This window comes from Bos mutus, chromosome 15, assembly GCF_027580195.1.
Source record: "Bos mutus isolate GX-2022 chromosome 15, NWIPB_WYAK_1.1, whole genome shotgun sequence".
In the NCBI taxonomy this organism is placed as follows: domain Eukaryota; kingdom Metazoa; phylum Chordata; class Mammalia; order Artiodactyla; family Bovidae; genus Bos; species Bos mutus.
Window position 1 is genome coordinate 29,847,982 of NC_091631.1, and position 24,001 is coordinate 29,871,982.

The window sequence follows — 24,001 nt, forward strand, 5'->3', positions numbered from 1 at the left end:
AATGATTTTATCTGTTGACACTCCCACCAACAGCATAGAAGACAACGTGGACTTTGGACTCAGAAGGTCTGAGTTAAATCCTGGGTCCCACTGAAGCTGTGGAACCCAGCTTCAGTGTCCCCATCAGAAACCTAGTAATGCCGTGGCTTCAAGAAGGACATGTGAAGTGTGCAGCACAGCGTGGTCTTCCTCAGCATCACTGCCCCACCTTCAGCACCTCCCCTACACAGCTGTGCCTTGCTGTCCTTCCAGAGCTGTCATAAGGCCCAAAGGAAGGAGTGGGTGTGAAAGTGCCTTACCATAAATATGTTAAGGGCTATCAGTACACATTAATATCATCTCCATCTTCTGTCTTCCCCTGCTAATGAAAGGTGCTCACATTTAAGACTACCGTTGGTACCAGAGGCCTGGTCTATGACCAGGGGACAGAATTAAGTTGATTGCCCCACCCCTGTATCATAGTTATAGCGGGGCCTCCTTCATCATAGGAACTAAACGTGAGGCAGCCAAACCAGAGTCACAGCACAGCACCTGAATCCCTTTCCTCTATAACCCGCCCCGCCCACCCCAGCCCACAGCCACAGGCAGGCAGAAGCGAGTGGGAGGATATCCTGCAGCCTCAGCCCTGCCACCGCTTGATGGATACCCTTTCCACTGGGCTGCCACACCCCCCAGCTTTAAAAGAAGCAGAATGAGATGATTTCCAAGGACTCATCCAACCTTTATGTTCCACGTAAGTTCAGTTTGTAGATGCACAATGAGAACATCACACAAAAAGTCACAGTATTTGAGAAGACTCTACTAAAACAGACCTCTTGGGATGGCCAGAAGTTGAAGATTCAAGCCACTGGACTCTCCACCAGGACAAAACAAACTCCTTCCTCTGGGTTGTAATCTCACTGTGCTGCACCCTTCACTCACTGCCCAGGGAACCCAGCCAAAGCTTTCTATAGTGAGGCAAGTTATTTCTTTGGCCTCTGAGTGGCTTTATGACACAATCTGGCTGAATCTTTGCATTTAATTGCTCATTATGAAGCTGTTTTTCACGACAAAAATACAACCAAGTTGCAGAAATTTTGGTTTATAAGGAGAGAGTTGTAATTTGTCCCCAAATCCTACAACTTAACACAACCAGTGTAAGTTTCCTCTTAGAGGCTGTTACCTACCGCTTGATCTGTCAAGAATTAATTCCAGAGGGCGTTTGATTCCTGAACCACTTTCCCCTGGTCCCACTGGCTGAAAACATAAATGCAGTACTTCTGTCTCGTCTGTTTCAGAGAGCCCTGGTCTGGAAATAGTTTACTGGAATGTTATCCTGAAACAGAAAGGAACACCTCTTCCACACTGTGTGCTAAACAAATACACATGCTTCTTGTCACTCACTTGCTCCTGTGAACAGCAGGGGAGTGGTTAAGAGACCTGTATTCAAGTCCCTGGGCTTCCTCACTTAGCTGTAACCTTAGACTCATCCTTTCACCCTTCTGGGCCTTGCTTTTATCATCTGTAAAGTGGGAAGGAGAAGACAATACGAGTTTCATAAGAGCCAGGAGAATCGAGTAAGATAATGCAGAGATAAGCTGAAATATTATTGACTGGTGAAATGTGCATCTATAAAAAGAAAACAGCGTGTACCAGACATGGCATTTCACATATCACAGATGGGTCCACACCTCGTGCCACCAGGATTCCTCCAGAGCAGAACTAAGGTCCAAGACCACCTCTGCTCAATCACTGTCCAGTCAGCAACTTACTGCCCCAGGCCACGTTCTGGTCATGGAGACACAAATGGCTCAGTTCCCATTCCTGTCACCAGAGGGCTTATGTCTGGTGGGGGTGACTTGGCAACAGCAGTTTGAAGCCAAGGTGCCTCTCCCAGGACAGGGAGATGACCAGGGGCAGTAAGAGCCCAGGACAAGAACCTCTGTCGTGTCTCCCCCTCAAGCCTCAGGCTGGCAGAGGAGGCGGTACTCATGTCTGTACACCAACCTGGGGAAGAGCCAGGTCCCCACTGGTGAGGCCCAGAGCCATGCAGCAGGAAGGGTCTCACAGGTGGGGAAAATCCACCCACTGTGATTTGCCCACGGTCTCAGGAAGACAACTGGGAGTGGAACCTAGAACCTCTCCTCCAGAAGATGGGTCAGCACCTCTGCAGAACCAGGTTCCAGTTTTGAGAAGAGTGAATCAGGAGCCTGGATTCTTATCCTGGTTCTGCTGGTTCCTCTCTGGACCTCAATCCGTATGGACAGCAAGGACAACAGTTTTGAAGGGTTTTTTTTTTTTTATATTTATTTATTTGGCTGCATCGGGTCTCAGTTGCGGCACTCAGGACCTCTGTAGCATCACGCGGGGTCTTTTGCTGTGGCTCAGACTCCTTTGTGTGGTTCTTTGACTCCAGAGCACACGGGCTCAGTGGTTGCGTCGTACGGGCTCAGTTGCTCTGCAGCATGTGGAATCTTAGTTCCTTGACCAAGGATCGAACCTGTGCCTCCTACCTTGCAAAGACGACTGGACCACCAGGGAAGTCCCAAAGGTGACAGTTTGGACTTTAGGGAACAAACTCAGGCCAGCAACCTCAGAGTAGGCTGAGTAGCGACTGAACACCTGAGTAGTGACTGGAGAACGGAAACCCAGAGCAGTCTTCCGTACAGGGTTCTGGCCCTGCCCAGGACCGCAAGGACTAGAGGTGCAGCCTGCCCAGCTGGCACCCCTCCGAGCTCTTCCCCTGCATGGCATTACCAACCCTTCTCCTCACACTTGCCTCATCCCCTGGAATGCCTAGGCCCATTTCTGACCCTCCAGACTTGCTCCTTCAGGAAGTATTCCTTCCAAGTAAATTAAGGTGTGCACGTGCTCCCTGAGGTGAGGCAAGCGTGTGCTGCCCCATGAAGAAAGGGAGGCTTGAGGGGAATGGAGGGCACTCTGCCAGGAGTTGAGTCAGGGCATTTCCTGATGACCGCTTCTGTGTCCTCTAAGCCGTCTCCACTGCAGTCCCGGGAGGTGCTTGCCCCAGATGGTGGAACTGGTAACAGCCTTCCAGGATCAAGTTCATGTCCCTCCTGTAGCCCTGCATGTCCCTCAGTTCAAAGGATACTAATCCTCCAGGCTCAGACATAGGCTCCCAGAGCCAGAATGAAGAAGAGAAGATGCAGGGAGGGATTTCAGTAATTTGTTTTTGTTTTTGTTTTTTTTTGACTGTGCTGGATCTTCGTTGCTACATGTAGGCTTGCTCTCGTTGCAGTGAGAGGGGGCTACTCTCTAGTTGCAGTGGACAGGTGTCTCCTTGCAGTGATTTCTCTTGTTGCAGAACACGGGCTCTAGGCAGGCAGGCTTCAGGAGTTTCAGCTTGCAGGCCCTGGAGAACAGGCTCAGTAGATGTGGCACATGGGCTTAGTTGCCCTGCAGCATGTGCAGCAGTGATCGAACCTGTGACCCTTTCATTGGCTGGTGGATTCCTAACCACTGGACCACCAGGGAAGTCCAGGGAGCTAGAATCGCCCACCTGGTGGTGGAGGCCGTGGGCGCGCCGCTGGAGCATGGCAGGGAATGCCCTATAGCTCTGCTTAACTGGGAGCCCGATTCTCTGATATTTAATAGTTTAAAGACCACAGTCCAGCTGTGCCAGCTCTGGTGACCTCATATCTATCACTTACCCTCGCTAAGCCTTGATCTTCTCATCTGTAAGATAGCTACATCACAAGGTGGTTGGGAGAACAAGTAAGATACTGGATAGAAGGCACAGGGCCTGACAGCTCAGTAATGGCGGCTGCTGGAAGCATTGGTCTTTCCACCCCAGGAGGTGGGAAAATGGCCTCGGCAGACCTAGGCAGCTGCTGACTCCTGGTGGCCGCTAGAGACTTCGACTGTCAGACTTGCTGAGTCCTCGAGTAAGAGAATTTAATCATTTAATAAACATCTCCTGAGGCTTTCTCTGTGCCTCTGAGGCCTGATCCCAGAGAGTGCTTTGCTCCCATCCTGGCCTCCTTCAAGAGCTCCCTGACCGAGACAGAGGGAGGCAGACCCAAAGCAGGGAGGCACAGAGACGGAGGAGGCTCCTAGCCGGCCTGGCAGGTGAGGAAAGGCTCTCAGTGAGGGGATCCTAAAGGACAAATTTGAATTAGAGGCTGGGCAGGAAGAACATTCTGGGCAGAGAGAAAACCCTGTGTGAGACACACTGCAGAGCAGCAAGGAGGTGAAGATGCAGCTGAGGCCAGCAGGGCCACATCCTGCGGGTAAGGAGTTTCTCTGCAGGCAGTGGAGAACTTCAAAGGGCCGGATGTCTGACCAACATGCATCCTCAGAAAGTCACTCTGGCTGTGGCAAAAAGGGGTCTAGGTTGGAGAGATAGCAGGTCTAGGAGAAGGTGGCCTGCAGTGGCAGCAGGAATGGAGAGTTAGACACAACAGCCCCAGGACTTTGTGGCCAAGAAGATGTGGGGTGTGAGGGGAAGAGATGATGCCTAGGAGGCAGCTGGGTATGTCACCAGAGCCCAGGGTTGAGCTGGGATCAGCAGAGTGTAGATTTGGGTATGCGCTGTGCCAGGGACTTTACAAATACTAATACACTGAGTCCTTACAACAATCTTTGAGGTAGATATTACTGTTAGCCCCTTTTACAGAGGAGGAAACTAAGGCACAAAGACATGAAGGTAACTTGCTCAAAATCATTCAGCTACTAAATAATAGAGCAGAGATTCAAACCCAGACAGTCTAGCTGCAGAGTCCAGGCTCTTAGCTCTCTCCTGCCCATCCTGGAAATGGTTTTCCAAAACCCTGGGACTGGCAGCAGGACTCCCCAGGGAGGATTCTGTAAGGTAATAAACAGAGGAGGCCAAGAGTTGCAGAGTAAAGCCTTTGACTCTCAATTAGGCAGACCCCCAGAGGTCAGCCCCCATCACTCAGAGATAGGCATCCCCTTCGACACCCGGTGACCAGCAGTGGCTGTCCTTCTGACCCTCCTCCATGCCCTCGGTTGGGGAAGAAAGTGGGGTGCCCAGGTTCCACCCTACTACGTCTGCTCTAGAGGCTTGTCCTGTGGATTAAATCTGTTAAAGTAAGTGAAGGCCCTGGCCCAGCCCATGGCTGTCCTCCCTGACACACGCGGAAGGTATTCCCCACCCACTCCAGGGTCTGCCTCTGGGACACGAACATGGCCCTGTCTAAAGGCAGGCCTGGTGTTCAGAGTACCTGACGTCACTCTGGTTTTTTAGGCTTCTTTCCACAGGGCCCCCTCCAGGCTGTCTCTTGCTCGTCTCTCAGAACTCACATGGTCCCTCCTCAGCCTCAGTCTACCCTGGGCACCTGAAGAGAGGGCCCAAGAACCAGGACTATCTTGGAGCACAGGAGAAACGTCCACGGCTCCAAAACCACTGCCCTTTGCTGCCTCTGGGCCTTTTTTCCTGCTGTCTCCTGATAAGACCGCTCCGCCCCGGCTCTGTATGGAAGGGACTGGAACCAAGCCTGGGTCTCCATGTGCCTCCAGCCAGAGGCTTCTCCATTCCCTAAATGCTGAAGAGAAGCAAGCACATACCAGTTTAAATGCATTTTTTTCCCCCACTTTTGCCAGGAAAGTGAAGAAATAGATAAAAAAACAAAATAATACTGTGATTCCCCCCACACACACACCAACCCACACCTTGTTTTTAAACCAACAGGCCAGGTCCTGCCAGGCCTTCTTACCCATTAAACACCCTGAGCCACCCCCACCCCGCTGCTAGCTCTGAAGTGTCTGGGGCAGTGGGGAACTCCTCCGGCTTCAGGCTTCAGACTAGAGCCTCAGCTCAGGCAAGGAAGTCGTGGCGCTAGTGCCAGAGCACAACCTTCCTGGCCTGGTCCACGCTCACCACGTGGTTCCCAGAGTAGCACCAGGCCACGGCGTTGACAGCAGCGCTGAGGAGAGGGAGAGACAGGATTCAGGAGCGTCGGGAGCTGGCCCTGCCCCTCCTCACTGGACCTGGGCTGTGTGAGGGCCTCTCTGCGCCCATCGCCTCACTGTAAAGTGGGCTCTAAGGGCTGTGGTGGGAGTGGACCCAGGCGCACATGGCAAGACTGAGCTGTGAAGGGCTCTGGGGGCAGGGATGGAAGGCATGGGACACGGGCCTGGGGCTCCAGAGCCCAAGCATGTCAGGACCTGGGATCCGCTTAGCAGGACTGGCCGTGGGGCTGGGGTGGTGGTCAGTGGCCATGCTCACCTGTGGGGTCCCCGAAGGCTACTCTCTAGTTTCCCAGTGTCCACGTTCCAGATGTAAAGGGCTCCATCCCAGGACCCTGCTAGGGCATAGCTTCTGTCTGGGCTTCAGGAGCCACAGCAGAGCAAGAGAGAAAAGACCAGAGGTAAGGACATGGACATGCAGACACCCAGACAGACAGGACACACTCAGGCACGGGTGCTCTCATGGACACACCTGAACACAGCTTTGGTCCAGTCAGAACCGCACTTGAAACCATCAGCCCTGAGAATAGACAGGTCAGGATGGAGGGGGCTGCCACTTCCTGCCCTCAGCCCAAAACTTAACGAGCTTCCCCTCTGTCAAGGGCTTCAGCACCTCAGCAGGCCCTGGTCCAGAGGGGCCTCCACGGAGGGCCCCCCACCAACAGGCCTTTCACAGGCCCAGCTGCCCCAGTCAAAGCCACAGGGCCGGTGGACACAAGGCAGGTACCTGAACACCTGGCGGATGTTGCTGACACGCAGGTCAATGACCTTGAGTGTGTCATCTCGGGAACAGCTGAGCAGATGCAGCTGGTCGTGGCTGAGGCTCAGGGAGGTGACCCGGCCTTGCACAGGGATGACCTGGGTGCAGCGGGGCCCCCTGAGGAGCAGGAAAGGAGACGAGGGTGAGGAGCAATCACCTTGACAAGGCTGCTCCTGACAGACCAACAAAAGTCCAGAGCCAGCCCTCAGGCCCCAAGGCTGACAACTAATCTCCCACCACAGCCAGCGCCTTCCAGCAGGAACTTACTTGAAGCCAGAGCCCCTGAAACCCTTGAGCCACTAAAAGAAGTACTGGGGGGAAAGCAATGAAAGTCTGTCTTTAAATATGTGAAAGGTAGAGCAAAGGGTTTCAAAGGCAATCGCTACAGATGAGGAAGAAGCAGCCTGAGGCAGGGCTGGCTCTAGCTCTGGTTCTAGCCTTAGCTATTTTTATAAACCATTCAAGCCTGACGCTGGGCTCTTGGGTTCTTTTTGACTAAAAAGTGGTGACTGCGTGGGAACTGTGGTGTTGGAGAAGACTCTGGAGAGTCCCTTGGACTCCAAGGAGATCCAACCAGTCCATCCAAAGGAGTTCAGTCCTGGGTGTTCACTGGAAGGACTGATGCTGAAGCTGAAACTCCAATACTTTGGCCACCTCATGTGAAGAGCTGACTCATTTGAAAAGACCCTGATGCTGGGAAAGATTGAGGGCAGGAGGAGAAGGGGACGACAGAGGATGAGATGATTGGATGCCATCACCAATGCAATGGACATGGGTTTGGGTGAACTCTGGGAGTTGGTGATGGACAGGGAGGCCTGGCATGCTGCAGTTCATGGGGTCGCGAAGAGTTGGACACGACTGAGCGACTGAACTGAACTGAACATGGGACTCGGTTGGCAAGACCCAGCAGAGTATGGTGGTTGGATCAAGGGTCAATAAGGAGGCACAATTCTCCAGAGGCCACAAAGCCTTCAAGGGACCAAGCCTAGCACAGAGGCCACCAGAGCCTCACTTCCCCAAGGTACCCTCAGCTGCTCCATGGCCAGAAAAAGGAAGAGAACACAGGAGCCCTGTCCCACCTCCCCTGCCCACAGCCTGCACCTATCACCTGCTGTCCCAGAACCGGATCTTCTGGTCATTGTGACCACTAATGATGATATGGTCCCCACACACCACGTCGTTACAGTAGGAAAGGACATTGATGGTCCTGGAACCTAAACCAAGGAGTAGAGAGAACCCTGGACTCAGAGAAGGATTATGAGCCAGCCCACTGGACGTGTGGAGATGCTGAAGCCCAGAAGCCCCAGAGGTACAGTGTCCTCCCAGAACTAGAACCCAGGCCCCTGTTTTCCAGCCCAAAGCCTGAGGTAACCAAGAAACCAGGAAAAGCGTCACCAATGGAGGACGCAAGAGGAGCCTTAGGAGGTTTCATCCCAAATGCCTGTAAGTCTTGGAGCCCCTCCCAGAGATCAGATTGCAGCCCCCCATGGCCCCGCCTGCAAGGGTCCTGGTGAGGGGAGAAGGGGAGGGCTGGGCCTCACAGTAGGCTCGGCAGAGGTCCCACTCCTTCACTGTTCGGTCCCGGCTCCCGGTCACTGCCTGGTGCCTCGTCAGCTTGAATTTGGCAGCCGTCACCTTGTCTGTGTGTCCAGATAGTGTCTCCTGTGCATCCCAGGGAAGTGTCAAGGGCATGGCCAAGACCCTGTCAGCAACCCCTCCACCCGAGGCATGACCCCTGACCCCCAGGCTGCCTCCGCAGTCAGACCTCACCTTGGACTGTGCCTCCCCAACTTTCCAGAGCTGGGCGGCCTTATTGTAAGTAGCTGCCAGTAGCTGGGAGCCCTGGGGAGAAGGGACAGGAAAGAAGAGATCCTGGGCCTGGCCAGAAAGCTGGAGTCGGGCCGCCTCAGCGCTTCCCCTGGCCCAGGTCACCCAGGCAGGCAGAGGAGAATCAAGGCCCAGGAGAAGGATTTATCCAGGCACCCTCTCAGGACACACGGCTCTAGGATACCCATGATGTTCCCCCAGAGCCCCACCTGCCCGGTGTGGAGACTCGGGGAGGGGCATCCCATGCCACCCAGGTCCTCTCACCGAGGGGTCAAAGTCCACACTGGTGATGCTGCCGCCAGCTCCTTCAAGAGTCTGGTTGGCCTTCAGGTGCCCTGGGGGGACCAGGGGAAGGAACAAGCGAAATGAAGTCACTAATCTCATGAAACGGAGGAGCCTGTACTGTGAGTGGGAAGATGAATCTCTCCCAAGTTAGAGGACAGAATTGCTGGGTCTGTTCTTGGGGGTCGGGGGACTCTAGCTAGAGGCTGCACCTTCCTGAACTGCCAGCAGGGGGCTGCAGGTCACCTCACAGATGTCCGGAGAGGACTAGAGAGAAGGGACTGTCCCTAGGTCACACAGCAAGCCAGGCCAGGCAGCTGGGGACTTGCCTCCTCCAAGAAGCCTCTAGGAGCCAGCGTTCGCTCCCCAGTGCTCCCCCATCTTCAGAGCACAGAGCAGACAGCTAACACGTGTCTCAGAACTGAGTTCTGAGAGCTCAGTGATGCTAGGTGGCCTGGTGGACCCAAGAGACCTGCTCAAGGGTCTATCCCCGTAGCATGTCCTGACATGGTATCCTCACCACCCCAACAGGGACCATCTGAGCTGAGCCCTGCCCACCGTGCAGGCCTCGACTCCAGGAAGTGAGAGGCTCTGCCCTTCTTAGGAGCACTGAGCCCAGAACTCTTGCCAAGGGGTCATCTGGCCACTACCCACAAGGATGACCGGGTGAGGAAACACAGAGAGACCCAACACCTTTCCCAAGGAGCAAGCTGAGAGTGAGGTCTGGAGAGAAAGGACTGAGCTTGCCTGAAGGCAGCGACCCTCACCTCCCACGACATTCCAGAGGAGGATGAGGCGGTCAGCCCCTCCGGTAGCCAGGAGGCTGCTGTTGGGGCCAAAACGAACAGCACTGACCTCGGAGAGGTGGGCATCCTGTGAGGAAAAAGGGAGGTCAGTGCTCCTGGTCCTCGCCACACACGCCTCTTTGTGCACACTCACAGCCAGCTCTCTGTCACCATCCTTGCACACATGAGGTCTCTCTCTGAACTCAAGTTTCAAACTTGGCCCCACGCCTCCTCCCATGTTCCCAGTACTCCCCTACCTGGCCTCCTGTCTCTCCCTCTCGTTATAAAATGCCGAAGGGCTCCCAGCACAAGCTGTAGGAGGAAAACTGCTCCCACTGAAGGGCCTATCCTTGCTTCCCCAGCCTCCTGAGACTGCTCCTGGGACCGGCACTCCCATATGGTACCCCATGCACTTGGCCCAGCTCCTCCTTACCAGCACATCATGAGCTTGGGTGGGAAGTCGGGTGGTCACATACACGGGGATGCTCTGGTATCGCTGCTCAGGGGCTCCCCCGATTGAGTGGCCTCTTCTCTTCTTGAAACTGGGGGAGGGGGTCAGGAGGGCATTCAGCAAGGCCTTCTGAGAAGGAGAAGGCCCTTCAAGCTCTCCTGAAGCAACAGCAACAGGAAGCAGACACAGAAGGCGGCAGAACATGGCCAGCGGCACTGAGACAAGTACAGAGGCAGGACGGGGTTGGTGGACCCTGAGAAACCTCGGAGCACTGCTTGGTTGACACTGTGACCCTGAACGAAGCCCTGACATTTCTGAGCCTGTTTCCCAAATGAGTGGTAGTTCCTGTCTGACCTCACCTTGGAGCCCTTGGTCCCCTGTGAGGACCCTGGATGAAGGACAGAGCCCAGAAGACAGCCAGGCAGGGGCTAGGAATGAGGCCATGCACCCAGCTCCTGCCTCGGGCTCAGCAGAGACACACACACAGTGCTGCGCAGAGTATGGAAGGACAGACCAGGACTCATACACAGCCCAGGCCTGGGCTCCAGGAGTCTGACACAGGCATCCAAGGCGCCCAACACCTTCACACACACGGCGCTGCACACACACTTACTCCAGAAGCCCCTTCACTACATCCACACAGCGGGACATCGTCAGGGAGGTGGCAGAGGCTGACCTGGGGCAGAATTGAGAGAGATGTTTATTTGGACCGCAGTCACTCATCCCTACACTCTTGAGCCAGAAGAAGAACTTACTCCTCCAATGCCAGGAGAGCACGGTGACCCAGGGCAGTCCCAGGAAGGTGGAGGAGGGCAGGGATTTGGAATGAAGTCTCCCAGTTTCACCATGATAGGTAAAAACTGCCTCACCACCCAGGTGCCCCCCAACAAAATTCATGGGAGGCTGAGCTGGGACCTGTGGGGTAGGATGGAGGTGCCCTCAACCTGAGATAGCACAAGGCTGGCGACAGGGGTGTGGGGAAACCTAGACCCCAGAAATACCCAGGAAAGCATGTGTCCTGAGATGACCCGGCCCACCAGGGCTGCCAAGGCTTTGAGGACCAGCATCTCATGCCCCTCCCCAGGGTTCCTTCACCACCCTGAGGCCTGGACACCAGCCACCTGCAAGAAAGGGCTAGAGGAGGGGGGCAGTTTCAATGCCAGGCAAATCAAGATAGATGGGGGAGATGGAGGGAGGGGCACCCAAGGACTGAAGCCTCAATCAGGTCCCACCCATGTGAGTTCACATCTACACATGCTTCACACGCATTCAGGTACGCTCACCTAAGTCTGTACACATACATGCTCTGATGTCCCCATGTGTGTACACGCATGCTTGTGACAGCTGAGCCTTGGGCCTTGCCCACAAGCTCCCTCCTGTCACCGTCTTTCACCAACCTGCCATCCCAACCCCAGAGCTCTGGTCTTAGGAAGGAGGAAAAAGGAGAGGACAAAGGTTGGAGTCCCTGGAGTGGCACTGACCCCAAGGGGCTCCAGGTACTGAAGTTTCAGCTGCCCTGGGGTCCAAGAGTACCCCAGTCTCTCCGCAAAGCCCTCTCAACCCAAAGGCTGGCCCAAGGTCCTTTAGGAAGACTGGAGGGGCCCAGCTCTGAGCTCGGGATAGTCCTCACCTTAGAAAGATTGGAGGGGACCAGCTCAGAGTGCTGGGACAGTCCTCACCTGAAGGGCCGCTTCCATTTCTCACCAGCCTCACTCTCCAGGGACCCTGGCTTAGCAGCCACGACCAGAGTTTCTGCTTCCTCTCTGATCCCATCGCCTAGTGTGTCTGGGCTCCTGGGAGAGAGAATGAAGCTTAGGACGACTAAGGGACCAGGCCAGCCGCTCCGTGCCCCTGCGCCCTACTCGGTGAAGACTGGCATCCCCAGAGACGAGGGTCAGTGCGGGAGCATGTGTGGTGGGCGCAGATGCTGGCTCCTATGACCACCTGTTTCCGCACGTGTCCTGGGCTCAGTCTCCCCGGGGGCTTCGGCACGGTGACTGTGCACACTTGTGGTCAGGTGCACAGATGGCCGCAGGCAGGTGGGGGCAGGGTAGAACAGCAGCGGCCCGGGGCTGGGGGCGGGGGGGTGGGGGTGGGAAGGGCACTGCAGAGCCCCCAGCGGAGGCTCGTCAGACAGGTCCCCGGCGCATCCCCGTTCTTACTCGCTTATGCTCACTGTCCGCTTGGCTGCCTTCTTCAGCTCCTGGGACACCCGCGCTTGCTTGGCCCTGGGATAGAAAAGCCTCCAGAGTCGGGTGGTTCACGTGTCGGGACAGGGGGGTCGGGCCCCTCCCTACCAGGACAGCTCGCCTCCCAGACTGACCCCCGGGGCGCTCTCACCTTTCCCTGCGCTCATTGCGTAGGTTGCGCTCGGCGGCGGCGCGCGCCTTGCGCTGCACCAGCCGCTCCAGCAGGTCGCGCGCCTCCTCCTCGAGCCTGCGCAGAGCCGCCTCCTGGTGCCCAACGCGCGCGCGCAGCGCCTCGTAAGCCGCCCGCTGCTCCTCATTCAGCGCGCGCCGCGCGTGCACCTGTCCGGCCTTCTTCGCACGAACCTCCTCCAGCTGCTCCACGCGGGCCTTCAGAGCTGCCAGCCTAGAGGACCGGGATCATCTCCGTCACCACCCTGGGGGAACCGGTCTGAGAGCTGAGACAGACTTGCTCCTGGCCACGCGGCCAGCGCGGAGGCTAAGCCACGTCTCCCTCGAAGTCCTGCAGCTCCCGGCCTCTGCGACCAGCCACAGGCCTAGGGGGCGTTACGCTGTCGGGCCCTTCTGGAGACCCGCGGGGTGACCCCGCGCCCCCCACCCCGGCAGTGATGGCCTGGAGCCTCCCCGAGGTGCGCCCCGCCCGCGCCTCACCTGCTCTGCCGCTCCTCCAGCTGCGACTCCAAAGTGCCCAGGGTCGCGCTCTTCTCCACCACCTGGTAGGCCATCTGCAGCGGCGGAGGCGTGGGACAGGTAGGCATGGGCGCCTCTGGGCAGAGCCTCCGGCCCCTCTCCAGCGGGAGAGACTGGTAGGACGGGGTATGCCTCTCTTCCCACCCGCCCCCTACCTCAGCAGAAAGCTGAGAAGCAGACAGCTAAGGCATGAAGCACAGGAATACACGGCTGTTTCAGGGATCAACGGAAGGGCCTTAGGCTCTGTAGCCTAACACCTGAGTTTCACTCCTTGCATCACCACTTTCTCTGTGACCCGCGGTAGTGATTTAACCGCTCTGAACCTGTCCAACGTGAATAGTAGTGCTTACCTCGTAGGGTAACACTGAATTACTATAAGGAATAGTATTTCAAATAATGGTGACTGGTTATGTAGCACTTAACATGTGCTGGGTCTTGTTCTGAGCACTCTACAGTACCAACTCTTTTATAATCTAGTAGTTACTGCCATTCTCCCCAGTTTACAGATGAGGACATTGACACTTCTCTAGTTAAGTGTCTTGCCCAAAGTCATACAGCTAAGTGGCAGAACTGATATCTGAACCCAGGCCACCTAACATGCTCCAAGTAAAGGGCTGCAAGTGTTCAAGGGATGTGTGTTCTGTTCCCCACCTCTCCAAGCCTTGGCTTACCAAGCCTAAGTCCCAGAGAGCAACAAGATGCTCTGAGCAGAGGCACGCAGGCTAAGAACAGGAATGGACTGTGCGAGCACAGGGCCCAGACTGAATACTGGAGCTGCCCCCCAGCCCCAGAGTCCGGGGAGGGTCATCTCATCTGTCCCCCGCCTTACTGAACCATCCATCCAAGAGCCAAGAGCTGGGGAAAGCACAGAGCTGAAGGGTCAGTGAGAGAGACAGATGCTTAGAGAAGCAGTGCCCAGCGCAGTGGCAAGAGGAACATGAAAGCACTGAAGCTGGGGGCTCTTGCTACTAACCCGTCCCTGAGCTCTTCCTCGAGTGGGCCTGGTGCAAGATGGACTGAGGAGCAAGGCTGGTGTCTGCCTGCACTGACTCCCTGTGTGTGGGCTGGGGTAGGGGCCTTGCACATTCAGGGTCTATAACTGGCCCAGGTTTTTTCTTTTTTAATATTTATTTAGATGTGCCAGGTCTTAGCTGCAGCACATGAGATCTCAGTTGCGGCATACAGGATCTAGTTCCCTGAACAAGAATCGAACCTGCACCCCCTGCATTAGGAGGCATGGAGTCTTAGCCACTGGACCACCAGGGAAGCCCCGGCCCAGTTTATAACATTTATAATTCCTTCCACCATTAAACAATCTGACCCTCGCTTCTGTTTCCTCACCTATCATATACTTTCATTGATGTTTTGGGATTCAGTATTTTTTGATGCTTTTCAAAATCCAAATAATAGAGGTGGAAAACAGATTAGTGGTTAGGAGTTAGGGATTGTCTGAGGAGAGGGCTGAGTTGTGACTAAAACAGGGTGGTCATGAACTTGTGCTATATCTTGATGGGCACACAGATCTACACAGGTGGCAAAATGACAAAGACCTGTATACACGTCATCCTAACATCTACTCCCTGACTGTGTGTGCTACAGTCAGGCATAAGATGTGACCACTGGGAGGTACTGGGTAAATGGCTGCACAGGACCTCTCTGTGCTGTCTTTGCAACTTCCGGTGGATCTAAAATTATTTCAGTAAAAAGTTAAAATGATAACACATGTTTGTTGTGATGTGTGAAACAGGACTAAGAATTAAAGAAAAAGTCTCTCCTTGTCCTTGGCGTATCCAATGGGAACTGACTGGTTTGTGGCTGAGGATGTCATGAGGAGGCAGTGCTGAGGACAAGGGGCGCCTGGAAGTAGCCCAGACAAGGGGACCAGGAGCTCAGGACAAGAGAGGGGCAGGAAATGCAACCTGAGGCTGGAGAACCCAACTGGGGAGCCAGGCTAAGCTTTGGAGAATAGGCACCAAACTGATAATGGGGAGAGTGGCAAAAGGGGCTTTTACTTTTTTACTCTATGGACTTCTGTTCTCTTGAAATGTTCACAACAAGCATGTATTTGTGTATTACTTGTCTTTTTTAATAGAGATCATTGTTTATTATAAAAAATATATCACTCTGAGTACTGAATGGAGAAAGGACAGGGTGCCAAAAGAGGAGTTATCCAGAGAGTAATGAGAATAACTTGGACCAGGTCAGATGGGGTACAGGAAGTAGAAGTTGATGGATTTGGAGGCAGGATCCATGAGCTGGTGACTAGCTCAGGATGGATGGAAGGTTGCAATGGATGGAAGGGCAGTGGTGACCCTGGGTTTCCTGACTGATAACTACCAATGGAGGGGGGAATGATCTACCTCGTTTTCTTAAGTATCCTTTAAAAAAAAAAAAAACTATTTAGGTGTGTCTTTGTTGTGGCATGTGGGATCTAATTCCCTGACCAGGGATCAAACCCAGGCCCCTTGCATTGGGAGAGTGGAGTTTTAGCCACTGGACCACCAGGGAAGTCCCAATTGTTGACTGAACAATTGTTGTTCAGTCACTAAGTCATGTCCGACTCTTTGTGACCGCATGAACTGCAGCACGCCAGGCTTCCCTGTCCTTCATTATCTCCCTGAGTTTGCTCAAACTCATGTCCACTGAGTCAGTGATGCCATCCAACCGTCTCATCCTCTGTCACCCCCTTCTTCTCTTGCCCTCAATCTTTCCCAGTATCAGGGTCTTTCCCAGTGAGTTGGCTCTTTGCATCAGATGGCCAAAGTATCTACCTCATTTATCACCTGCTGCTGCTGCTGCTGCTAAGTCGCTTTAGTCGTGTCCGACTCTGTGTGACCCCATGGACGGCAGCCCACCAGGCTCCCCTGTCCCTGGGATTCTCCAGGCAAGAATACTGGAGTGGGTTGCCATTGCCTTCTCCAATGCATGAAAGTGAAAAGTGAAAGTGAAGTCGTTCAGTTGTGTCCGACTCTTAGCGACCCCATGGACTGCAGCCTACCAGGCTCCTCCGTCCATGGGATTTTCCAGGCAAGAGTACTGGAGTGGGGTGCCATTGCCTTCTCCGCATTTATCACCTAGTCTATAAATATTCATCAGCATGGACTGTGGAGACAGGCCCCAGAGATATAATGGACAAAGCAAAGATAGCTCAATCCTTGGGGTGCTCACAGCCCAGAAAGGGGCTCAGATGTTTGAGAATCACCTCTCAAATGTGGCTGCAACTACAGTAGGGGCTCTGAGGGAGGGGCTCTCCCTGGGTTCATAGTCCCAGCTGGACATTAGTTGAGCAAGTGACCTGGCAATCCTTCAAGCTAGGCTTCAGCAGTATGTGAACCAAGAACTTCCAGATCTATAAGCTCAGTTTAGAAAAGACGGAGGAACCAGAGATCAAATTGCCAACATTCACTGGATCATAGAGAAAGCAAGGAAATTCCATAAAGACATCTATCTCTGCTTCATTGACTACCCTAAAGCCTTTGATTGCATGGATCACAACAAACTGTGGAAAATTCTTAAAGAGATGGGAATACCAGACCACCTTACCTGCCTCCTGAGAAAACCTGTATGTGGGTCAAGAAGCAACAGTTAGAACCAGATATGGAATAATGGACTGGTTACAAATTGGGAAACAGGTATGTGAAGACTGTATATTGTCACCCTGCTTACTTAACTTTTATGCAGAGTACATCATGTGAAATGCCAGGCTCGATGAAGCACAAGATGGAATCGTAAATTGCCAGGAGAAATATCAACAACTTGAGATATGCAGATGATACCTCCCTAAAGGCAGAAAGTGAAGAGGAACTAAAGAGCTTCTTGATGAAGGTGAAAGAGGAAAGTGAAAAGGCTGGCTTAAAACTCAACATTCAAAAAATGAAGATCATGGCATCTGGTCCCATCACTTCATGGGGAAACAATGGAAACAATGACAGATTTTATTTTCTTGGGCTCCAAAATCACTGCAGATGGTACTGCAGCCATGAAATTAAAAGATGCTTGCTTGCTGGAAGGAAAGCTATGACAAACCTAGACAGTGTATTAAAAAGCAGACATCTGTTGATGTATGGCAGAAACTAACACAAAATGTAAAGCAATTATCCATCAATTAAAAATAAATACTTTTTTTAAGTAAAAAAAAAAATGCAGAGACATCACTTTGCCAATGAAAGTCCATATAGGCAAAGCTATGGTTTTTCTAGTAGTCATGTATGGATGTAAAATTTGGACCATAAAGAAGGCTGGGCACCAAAGAATTGATGCTTTTGAATTGTAGTGTTGGAGAAGACTCTTGAGAGTCCCTTGGACTGAAAGGAGATCAAACCAGTTGATCCAAAGGAAAAAAAAAAAAAACCCTAAATATTCATTGGAAGGACTGATGCTGAAGCTGACACTCCAATACTTCGGTCACCTGATGCAAAGAGCTGACTCATTGGAAAAGTCCCTGATGCTGGGAAAGACTGAGGGCAGGAGAAGAGGATGACAGAAGATGAGATAGTTGGATGGTATCAATAACTCAATGGACTTGAGTTTGAGCAAAAGCTGGGAGACAGCAAAGGACAGGGAAGCCTAGTGCGCTGCAGTCCATGGGGTTGCAAAGAGTTGGACACAGCTTAGTGACTGAACAACAACATCTAGGTAGGTATTTAATGGCTCCTCAGCCTCCTCCAGTGGACTAGAAGGTTCATGGGGCCAGGTCTTGTTTACTGCTGCACTGACTGTGCCTTGAATATAGTACTTGTCAATAAATATTTGTTGACAGAATAAATGGAGATCAAAGAAAGCAGATTCGTGTAGGAGGGAGTTCAGATCCTGGCTCTACCTCTCAAAGCCTCTGCTTCCTCTGAAACCATAAAGTAGAGGATTAGCTGAAGTAACACTTAACCCAGTATCATCAATGTAGTGTTGACCATATTATTACAGGGGCGACGATGAGTCTGGTTTTAGATATGAAGTCCAAAAAGCAGCTGAGAAAGAGTCTGGAGCTCCTAAGAGAAACCTGAGCTACAGATGGATCTGGGAGTTAGCAAACACAGAAAGTCCACGGGAGTCAGTGAACCCACCCAAGTTCTAAAGAACACCCACATCTACAGGGAGGGGGATAAAGAGGAGGGAAAGTAGCTTCCCAAAAAGGAAGTTCAGAAGCAACAAAAGCCAAGAGACACCATGGCAGCAGGAGAGGTGGGGGGGGTGGGGTGGTCAGTATCAGGTAGAGGTAGCACACCCCGCCATGGAGGTGGACCACCTTATTTTCAGTCTGCAAATGTGTATTGAGCGTCAGCTGGTGCTGGGCCCCAGGGTTTGCAGGGCAAGTGATGAGCAGAGCAGGCTGAACCATCCAAGGGGAACAGAGGCTGCCTGTTTCCTGCACACCTCACACTCCTCCCGAGCTCTCACCTCACTTCCTCCAGCTACTGTTGGAGCCCACTTCATCCTAGGCTGCCAGGGCCAAGCTCGAGAGCACTCTGAGCCCTGTCTGGTCTCAAGGCATTGGACTTGGGGAATCTCCCTCACTTGCTGGCTCCCTTGGACCACATCTCCCAGCCTCAAAGTTCTGGATCCTGGGCCCACCCCATTCTCTCTCAGACCCCTGCCCCGCCTACCTCTCCACACACCAGCCGGAGCCCCTCCGCCTCCTCTTGCCACTTCACCCTCAGAGCTGCTGGTGATAGGCCTTGGTGTGACTCCTTCTCCCTGCCAACCAATCAGAGCGGTGTTCGTTTTCCCACCGTTCATCCAGAGGATGCGTGTGAAAAGTCTGAAGCCAGAGCTATGCATTTTCTCCTGAGGAAGGTGGGAGCCCAAAAGTCAGCAGATGAAAGATCAAATCTCCAGGAACTGGAGCTGCCCATGACTCCTCTGCTCTGGGCTTGCCCCAGAGTTCCCCTGCCAGGACCCCTCTCAAGAAGCATCTCCAACTCTGAGCCCCAGCCCATCCCTGGTTCTCATTTTCACTCCTTCTTTGAAATAGGTGGCATCATGTACTTTCTGTAGGCATCAGGTGAGAATCAGGCAAACAGAAAGACAGATGTGCAGAGGGGCTGAGGGGGAGGGGTGGGATAAAGGCAGAGAGATGAACTGAGAAGGACATTCTAAGCAGCTGGCCTGGGGGAAGGCTCAAGAGCCTGCCTCCCCCTCCCCTGGGTAGCAGCCAAGGGCCAATGAGGTGCCAGGGAGAGAATGAACCCAGCAGAGGTGGTGGGGGCAGGGCCGGGGCACAGGAAGCCCATTGTGACCACAGACACAAACACTCACCAGGGACCCTGGTGGACAGAGGGAGTGACATCGTCTGGCTCTGGCTGCAGCTCCTCTGAGAATCGGGCCAGCAGCTCAGCTTTCTCCAGGAGGCGGTTATCTAGGGGTGCAAAAGGGTGAGCCTGGAGCAAAGATGGACACTTTCCAGCAGACCCCAGGCAGACAAGCTACCTCTCTGGCTGGGAGGGCTGCAGGAGTCCAGTGATGCAGAAGGGGGAGCCACTGGCAGGCTGGGCTCTGCCTTGCCTGCAGGGGATGAGTGCAGCTCCATCAGGACCTCCAGCCCTTGCACAGCCTCCTAAGAGCATAACCCCCAGACCCTCCCAGGAGAAGACCTGCTCTCCCAGGGACAGAGAAGGACACCCATTAGGGGAAAGGAGATAGCTGGCCAACGCCTGCTGAGGGTCTCAAGGGAAGGAAGGGGCCAGGGATTGATTCAACCTCCCCCAAGACAGGGCCTGGCCCTAGAGTGATGAAACAAACTAAGCTCCACTAGCCTGTGGCCTTTGGCAAGATACTTCCCTTCCAGGAGCTCTAACTTTCTGTAGCAGTACTAAAAAACAGTCCTGACTTCCCCTGGGTTGTTGTAAGTTTCCCCTCAGGCCAGAACAGAAAGTTCTTGAGTTTGGTAGTTTCTGTTACAGACCCTGGAATACAGCCCCTCCACCCCATCCCTGGTCATTTCCTCTTTTCTCATCAGTTTCAGGGTGGGGTAGAGGTGAGGCCCAGGCCTGACTCCTCAGCCCCTTTCCCTCTCCCTGTTCCCTACTGGTCACCTAGGTCAATCACCTAGGTTGCTGGATCACCTAAGTTGCCGGCCTTGTTCTCACACAAAACCCCACCCCAAGCCCCAGGGCACTGTTCTGGCCCCCCTAGCAAATCTAAAGAGGATGCCATTTTGCCCACTTTATGAGTGAGAAATCTGAGGTTTAGGGTTAAGATTTGTCCAAGACCACAAAGAAGACTGGACCTGCAATGTCTCTGAGTTCAGCCCTCCAGGATCACTCCACTCCCACAGATTTGCAGCTCCCAGTGGGTCGGTGGGGGTGACTCCTCTCTCATATTGGAGGGTTCCATTGTCCATTAGAGCAGTGGAGAAGTGAGGCTGCCTACAGGTAGAGGGCTGGCCTCACATCCCCAGAGAGGATCAACAGCTTGGAAGGTTGCAAAGAAGTGTCCCAGGACGAGAGCAATAAGTTCAGTTGTGAGGCTGGGGGAGATGGTTAAGCAGCAGCCAAGATTAGGACCAGTGTTGGAGCTGGAGGGACTGTGGTTAGACTTTGAACCTCAGACATACAATCTCAGATAACCAGAGGTGCACACACAGATGCACACTTGCTCATCCTGGCTTGAACTGCCACACCCCTTCCTGACCAGCTCCCCAGAAACAATTCTCAGAATCTGACTTCCCCAGGCTCAGCCACCTCCCTCTGCAGCCTGGAGCCCCTACTTCCCCCTCAGGCTGGGGTTGGTTGGGCACCGAGATGCTCCAAAAACCTGAACGAGGATCACCTGTCTGTGGCGAAACCTCGGACTCTGAGCTCCCTCTCTAGAGATTCAGAGTTTAGAAGTAGCTGTTCTGGCCAGTCCCGAGATCTTTCACTGTGCTTATAGGGACCAAATGGGCTGATAGGTCCTGGGGACTTCCCAGGAAGGGGAAGGCTAAGAGACCCTAAAAATCCAACACTGGCTTATGAGCCCGTGCATAGGAAGCCCAGCCCATCCCAGGCCCTGAGGGGCGAGAAAGAGGGGGAGAACCAGGAGGGAGCTCGGTCCAGGAGAGGGGGGTTCGCCGCAGAGCCTGGATCGGAAAAGGTAGGAACGCTGGCTAGTCGGAGATGGGGCGTAATAGATAGAGGGGCCAGAAGGCCCCAGGCTTCGGAGGCGACCAGGCATCGGTGCACTTGAGTCACAACCGGAAGAGCCAGCCAAACCCTCTCCCGGGGCCGGAGCCCCATCCCCTCGACGGTCCCCGGGCGCAGTGCACTCACAGGCCGGCACCAGCTCCAGGAATAGGGCCTTTTGCGTTCGATCCCGCTGTCGAAGCTGCCGCACGATGTGGCGCTTCCAGCGGGCGGCGGGGGCGCCGAGGACGCCGGGCCCCTCCATGGCCGCCCTCTCCGGCCAGCACCGCGCGCGGTTCTAGTCTAGGGAGGCGCGGCCGAGCAGGGGCGGGGCCCCGAGGGGACTCCGTGACGTCAGGGGGCGGGCCGCGGCGGGGAATCCCCGGGTTGTACCAAGTGGGGTCCTGGGGGGAGAACGGAACGAAACCGGCAGGGAACCGCCGACGGGGTCTAGACCACCAGGAGTCCACAAAAAGTCTCACCTCTCTGGGGGCTCCTATGGCAGTCGGAGCTGTGAGCGAGGACCGAGATCGGAGCCTCTGAGACGGCTTCCCTCTCCTGTTGGCGCGCTCCGCAGGCGGGGCTTCTGGGGGGGGGCGGGGCCTATTTCCTTAACCCCACCGCTCCCGGACCGAAGTCAACAATAACAGACACTCTGGACCAGGCAGTACACTAAACTGGGGACCTGGAGATCCCCTCACACCCGGACCCTCCTCTCGAGGCGCTCAAGATCTGTGAGGGGAGGCGACACAGACAAGGCAGACAGTGTGAAATAGCGAGATACGAAAGTACGGAAGAGGAAGGGACTGAGGGACGAGGCCCTGCTTTGCGGAGGTGATGGCACTGATCTGGATCATGAGGAATGAAATAGGAATTCGCCGAGAGAAACGGATACCAGGCAGCGAGCGAGAAGAACAAACGCAGAGCTTTGTGGATATAAAAACTTCCAGTAGATTCTGGCCTGAAAGGACTGGAGGCAGAACTGCCCTTGTCCGAAGCAAGGTTTTCGGCTCCAGTTAATCGCAGAAAATGTACGACCTTGAGAGTAAAGGAATGCAGCTGATTTCATCGAGCAAACCCCTGGCCCAGAGGGAAAAAAAAGGCTTTCCTGAGACTGCACGAGAGGGGATGGCTGAGCCGGCCAGCAGTATCCTGACTCGGGGCTGCACCTATCACTCCATGTGGGCGGCTCTGGAAGAGCGGCGGCATTTCTTGCTGGTACACTCACTTGAGTCCTCAGCTTGCAGGAACTGTGATAAAACTGTCTCCAGCGAGACCCCAGTCCAGAGCTCTGCAAACAGGCTGCTGTGAAGTATGAAAGGAGTGATTCAGTGGAGCCCTGCAGGTCGTAGAGGTGACAGGTCTGTTGAAATGCAAATGGGAATGGGTGGCAGGTCTTGGAAAGCTGTAACTGCTGGAGACCCCTGCAGGAGCGTGAATGCTGCTGTGCTTTGAAACCACAATGAATTGCGCTCAGTCCTCCTGTGCCATTGTCTTTGACCCTCATTTCCTTTGAACATGCCATGCGTGTTGTGTGCAACACCTTTCCCTCTAGTGGGCCTGACTCCTACTCATAAGTCACCTCTTCCAGGAAAGCTTTGTTGAGCCTGCACTTCAGTTAAGCCTTCCCTAAACTCGGCCCCAGCCCAAGCCTAGCCTTGTCCCTTGAAGGAATGGGTGGTGGGTGTTAACATTAACTAGAAGGTGTGCCCAGGAGAAGGAGATGGTACCCATGGAGGCTCAGGGCCAATTGGCAACAATTAAATTCCCTCTTAGAAGTGAGTGACTTGCAGGTGCCTGGGGACGCCATCAAAGGAACTGAGGCTATTGTATATTGAAGGGCATATTGTCAAGGCTCTGCCTTACTGTGAGGCAGAGAGGTATTATTTCTCTCAGTTGGAGAGTCATATTGTGGTCAGGATTTCCGAATCTAGGAAATTTAAAATAATTTTCTCATGTTTGAATAGTATAGGATAAAGAAGTATCTGATTTTGACTAAAAATATTTTTATCTTTAGAATATGAAAAGTTGTACTATAAAGTTCACTTAAATTTTTAGATGATATTCATAATATATAGACAAATTATTTATGCTTCACATTTAACATGCTGCTTAATATATCTTTGATTATGTTAGAAAGCCATGATGTGATGACCAATAAATATAAAAAGTGGTTATATCATGATTTAGAGACCTAATGTACTTTAGAGTGCAGTTTGAAACTTGCTCCTGGATTAGGCATCTCCCAGCAGCCAGTGATTATTAAAACCTAAATCAGTTCCTGTTACTCTACTTAAAACCCTCCTAAAGCTTTTCCTGCATATTCAACTCAAATCCCTAAATCCTTTCTGTTGCTTTCAAGGCCCTGCTTAGTCTGGCTCCTGCCCACATCTCTGACTTTACCTCTTCTACTGTTGGATGAAACCTTATTCACAACACTGAAATAACTGCTAAGACTTCCCCGGTGGATCAGTGGTAAAGAATCTGCCTGCCAATGCAGAAGACAGGGATTCTATCCCTGGTCCGGGAAGATCCCACAAACTGAGGGGCAACTCGGCCTGTGCACCATAACTACAGCCTGTACTCTAGAGCCTGGGAGCCGCAACTACTGAAGCCCTAGAGCTTGTGCTTGGCAACAAGAGAAGCCACTGCAATTAGAGTAGTCCCCACTCACTGCAAGTAGAGAAAAACCTGCGCAGCAACAAAAACTCAGTAGAGCCAAAAATAAATCAATTTTTCTAAAAAAAGAAAAATAAATCACAGGCAAACTCCCACTGTGGAAACTTTGCCCTGGCTGTCCCCTGTTTCTGGTGCTCTTCTTCCTAAACTTTTATGGGCTGACTCTTGCCTACAAGTCAGATTTCAGAAGACCCAATCTGAATGAAATAGCTTCTATCCTAATCAGTGTCTGGAGATCATCCAGTTGTTCCTTTCAGAGCATTTATCACTCTCAGAAAGGATCATGTTTCTGTGTT

At 53.3% G+C, this 24,001-nt stretch overlaps 1 protein-coding gene across 2 annotated transcripts; it reads right to left on the bottom strand.

Annotated features, from left to right (window-relative positions):
* Positions 1 to 643: 643 nt before the first annotated feature.
* Positions 644 to 21,340, bottom strand: ATG16L2 (autophagy related 16 like 2). Of its 2 annotated transcripts, XM_070383782.1 has the most exons (18): positions 21,174 to 21,340; positions 19,183 to 19,282; positions 18,531 to 18,621; positions 12,892 to 12,965; positions 12,374 to 12,625; positions 12,196 to 12,261; positions 11,713 to 11,826; positions 10,647 to 10,709; positions 10,016 to 10,124; positions 9,565 to 9,670; positions 8,780 to 8,850; positions 8,459 to 8,530; positions 8,230 to 8,350; positions 7,797 to 7,902; positions 6,656 to 6,805; positions 6,401 to 6,448; positions 6,188 to 6,289; positions 644 to 5,885 (listed from the first exon to the last, which is right to left on the bottom strand). In XM_070383782.1, exons 1-18 carry the CDS (start codon positions 21,289 to 21,291, stop codon positions 5,798 to 5,800), a joined length of 1,851 nt encoding a protein of 616 aa, XP_070239883.1. In that variant the 5' UTR covers positions 21,292 to 21,340; the 3' UTR covers positions 644 to 5,797. The 2 variants fall into 2 exon arrangements, with proteins under 2 accessions (XP_070239883.1, XP_070239884.1); XM_070383783.1 differs by lacking the exons at positions 18,531 to 18,621; positions 21,174 to 21,340 and having other exon boundaries at positions 645 to 5,885; positions 19,183 to 19,269.
* Between the last annotated feature and the right edge of the window lie 2,661 nt (positions 21,341 to 24,001).